The sequence below is a fragment of the Colobus angolensis genome, unplaced genomic scaffold (assembly GCF_000951035.1).
Source record: "Colobus angolensis palliatus isolate OR3802 unplaced genomic scaffold, Cang.pa_1.0 Scaffold21, whole genome shotgun sequence".
Lineage (NCBI taxonomy): Eukaryota > Metazoa > Chordata > Mammalia > Primates > Cercopithecidae > Colobus > Colobus angolensis.
In genome coordinates this window covers 8,665,405-8,667,165 of record NW_012115266.1, presented here as the reverse complement: position 1 = coordinate 8,667,165, position 1,761 = coordinate 8,665,405, and the positions used below count along the sequence as shown (strand labels likewise).

The 1,761-nt window shown below is 53.4% G+C and overlaps 1 protein-coding gene across 1 annotated transcript in view; it reads right to left on the bottom strand.

The window, feature by feature from the left end:
• VWCE (von Willebrand factor C and EGF domains) overlaps positions 1-1,761 on the bottom strand; it is a 49,188-nt gene that overhangs the window by 40,746 nt on the left and 6,681 nt on the right. The window contains 1 exon segment of the mRNA XM_011942792.1: positions 1,014-1,130. Within this exon segment, the coding sequence (XP_011798182.1) occupies positions 1,014-1,130 (117 nt within the window).

Below are 1,761 nucleotides of genomic sequence, written 5' to 3'. Positions count from 1 at the left end.
ATTCAGGGGGAGCTCACGATTATCCACCTTGTGAGATTCTTTTCTTCCATAACGCGTAAATAAAAGGCATTTTAAAAGAATGAGTAATAATTGTAAGATCTCTCATCCCGCAAACTGAAGGATTCCTTCTCTTCCCTGGGTTTCCCCAACACTTATCCCTCATCCTAACCTAGTTCTTCCGCTCCCCACCAGACTTGGGGGATCCCCCTCCCCGGGGTAGCTCCAGAGCCTGGGCCAGCACTGGGGCAGGTGAAACTGATGAATGAAGTCAGTGAATGACCCCATCCTGGTATGCCCCTCCCATGGCTCCTCTGGTCTCACAGCCTGAGTCTCTCCCGGCCCTCCCTCTTCTCAGTGGCCTCCTTCCCCAGGTTGGTCGGCCCACTCTGCCCTGGCTCTCCTCATGACCTCTCTTCTTCCATCACCATCTCTTTATCCTGCAACAGCAGCAGCAGGTACTTTGTTTTCTGAGAAGAAGTCTCACTCTGTCATCCAGGCTGGAGTGCAGTGGTGCAATTTCGGCTCACTGCAACCCCCGCCAGATGGGTTCAAGCAATTTTCCTGCCTCAGCCTCCTGAGTAGCTGGGATTACAGGCGCTCGCCACCATACCTGGCTAATTTTTGTATTTGTAGTAGAGATGAAGTTTCACCGTGTGGCCAACAGGCTGGTCTCGAACTCCTGACCTCAGGTGATCCTCCCGCCTCGGCCTCCCAAAGTGCAAGGATTACAGATGTGAGCCATCCCGCCAGGCCAGTAGCAGTCGGTTCCAACTGTTAGATGTGCTGGGATTCAAACTCTGACTCCACCTCTTACTAATGACTTGGCCTTGGGCAAGCCTCAGTCTCCACATCAGTCAAACAGGAACCATATCAGCATCTCCCTCAGAAGCCGGTGGTGAAGGTTCAATCCAGTGGCGCACAGAGCACACTGTACTGGGCATGGCAGGGCTGAGTGTTCAATGTGGCATCCCCATTACCCCTCCCAGAGCAGCCGTTCCTTCTCTGCAGCTCACCTTGGCAGCTGTGGCGGTCGGCAGACAGCTGCATGCCTGGCCCACACTCACACACAAACCCGCCTTCCGTGTTCACACAGTGGCCCTCGCAAGAGGAGCTTACACATTCGTCAATGTCTGGAAAGAGAGAAAGCACGTGTTTACACAGTGGTCCTCGCAAGGGAACTTACATATTCGTCAGTGTCTGGGAAGAAAGCACCCTTGCAGGCTGGGCACTGTAGCTCACGCCTGTAATCCCAGCACTTTGGGAGGCTGAGGCAGGAGGATCACCAGAGGTCAGGAGTTCAAGACCAGCCTGACCAATATGGAGAAACCCCGTCTCTACTAAAAATACAAAATTAGCCAAGCATGGTGGTGCATGCTTGTAATCCCAGCTACTTGGGAGGCTGAGGCAGGAGAATCGCTTGAACCCAGGAGATGGAGATTGCGGTGAGCCAAGATTGCACCATTGCACTCCAGCCTGGGCGACAAGAGCGAAACTCCGTCTCAAGAAAAAAAAGAAAAAGAAAAGAAAGCACCTTTACATGGCCCTATCTGAACATGACTGTGACTCAGGGACAAATCAACCCCACAAAGACCCTGAGCCCACACCAAGCCTGCCCTCAGTAGTGTGGAATCCCCACCTGCACCCCAGGAAGAAAGCGCAGACACCAGGAAGGTCACTGGCTATGAGGAAACCCCAGGAAGGAAGAGGCCAAGGGACTGGGGCCCCCTTTAGCCCATGGAGATCAGATGAGGAGAGAAGATG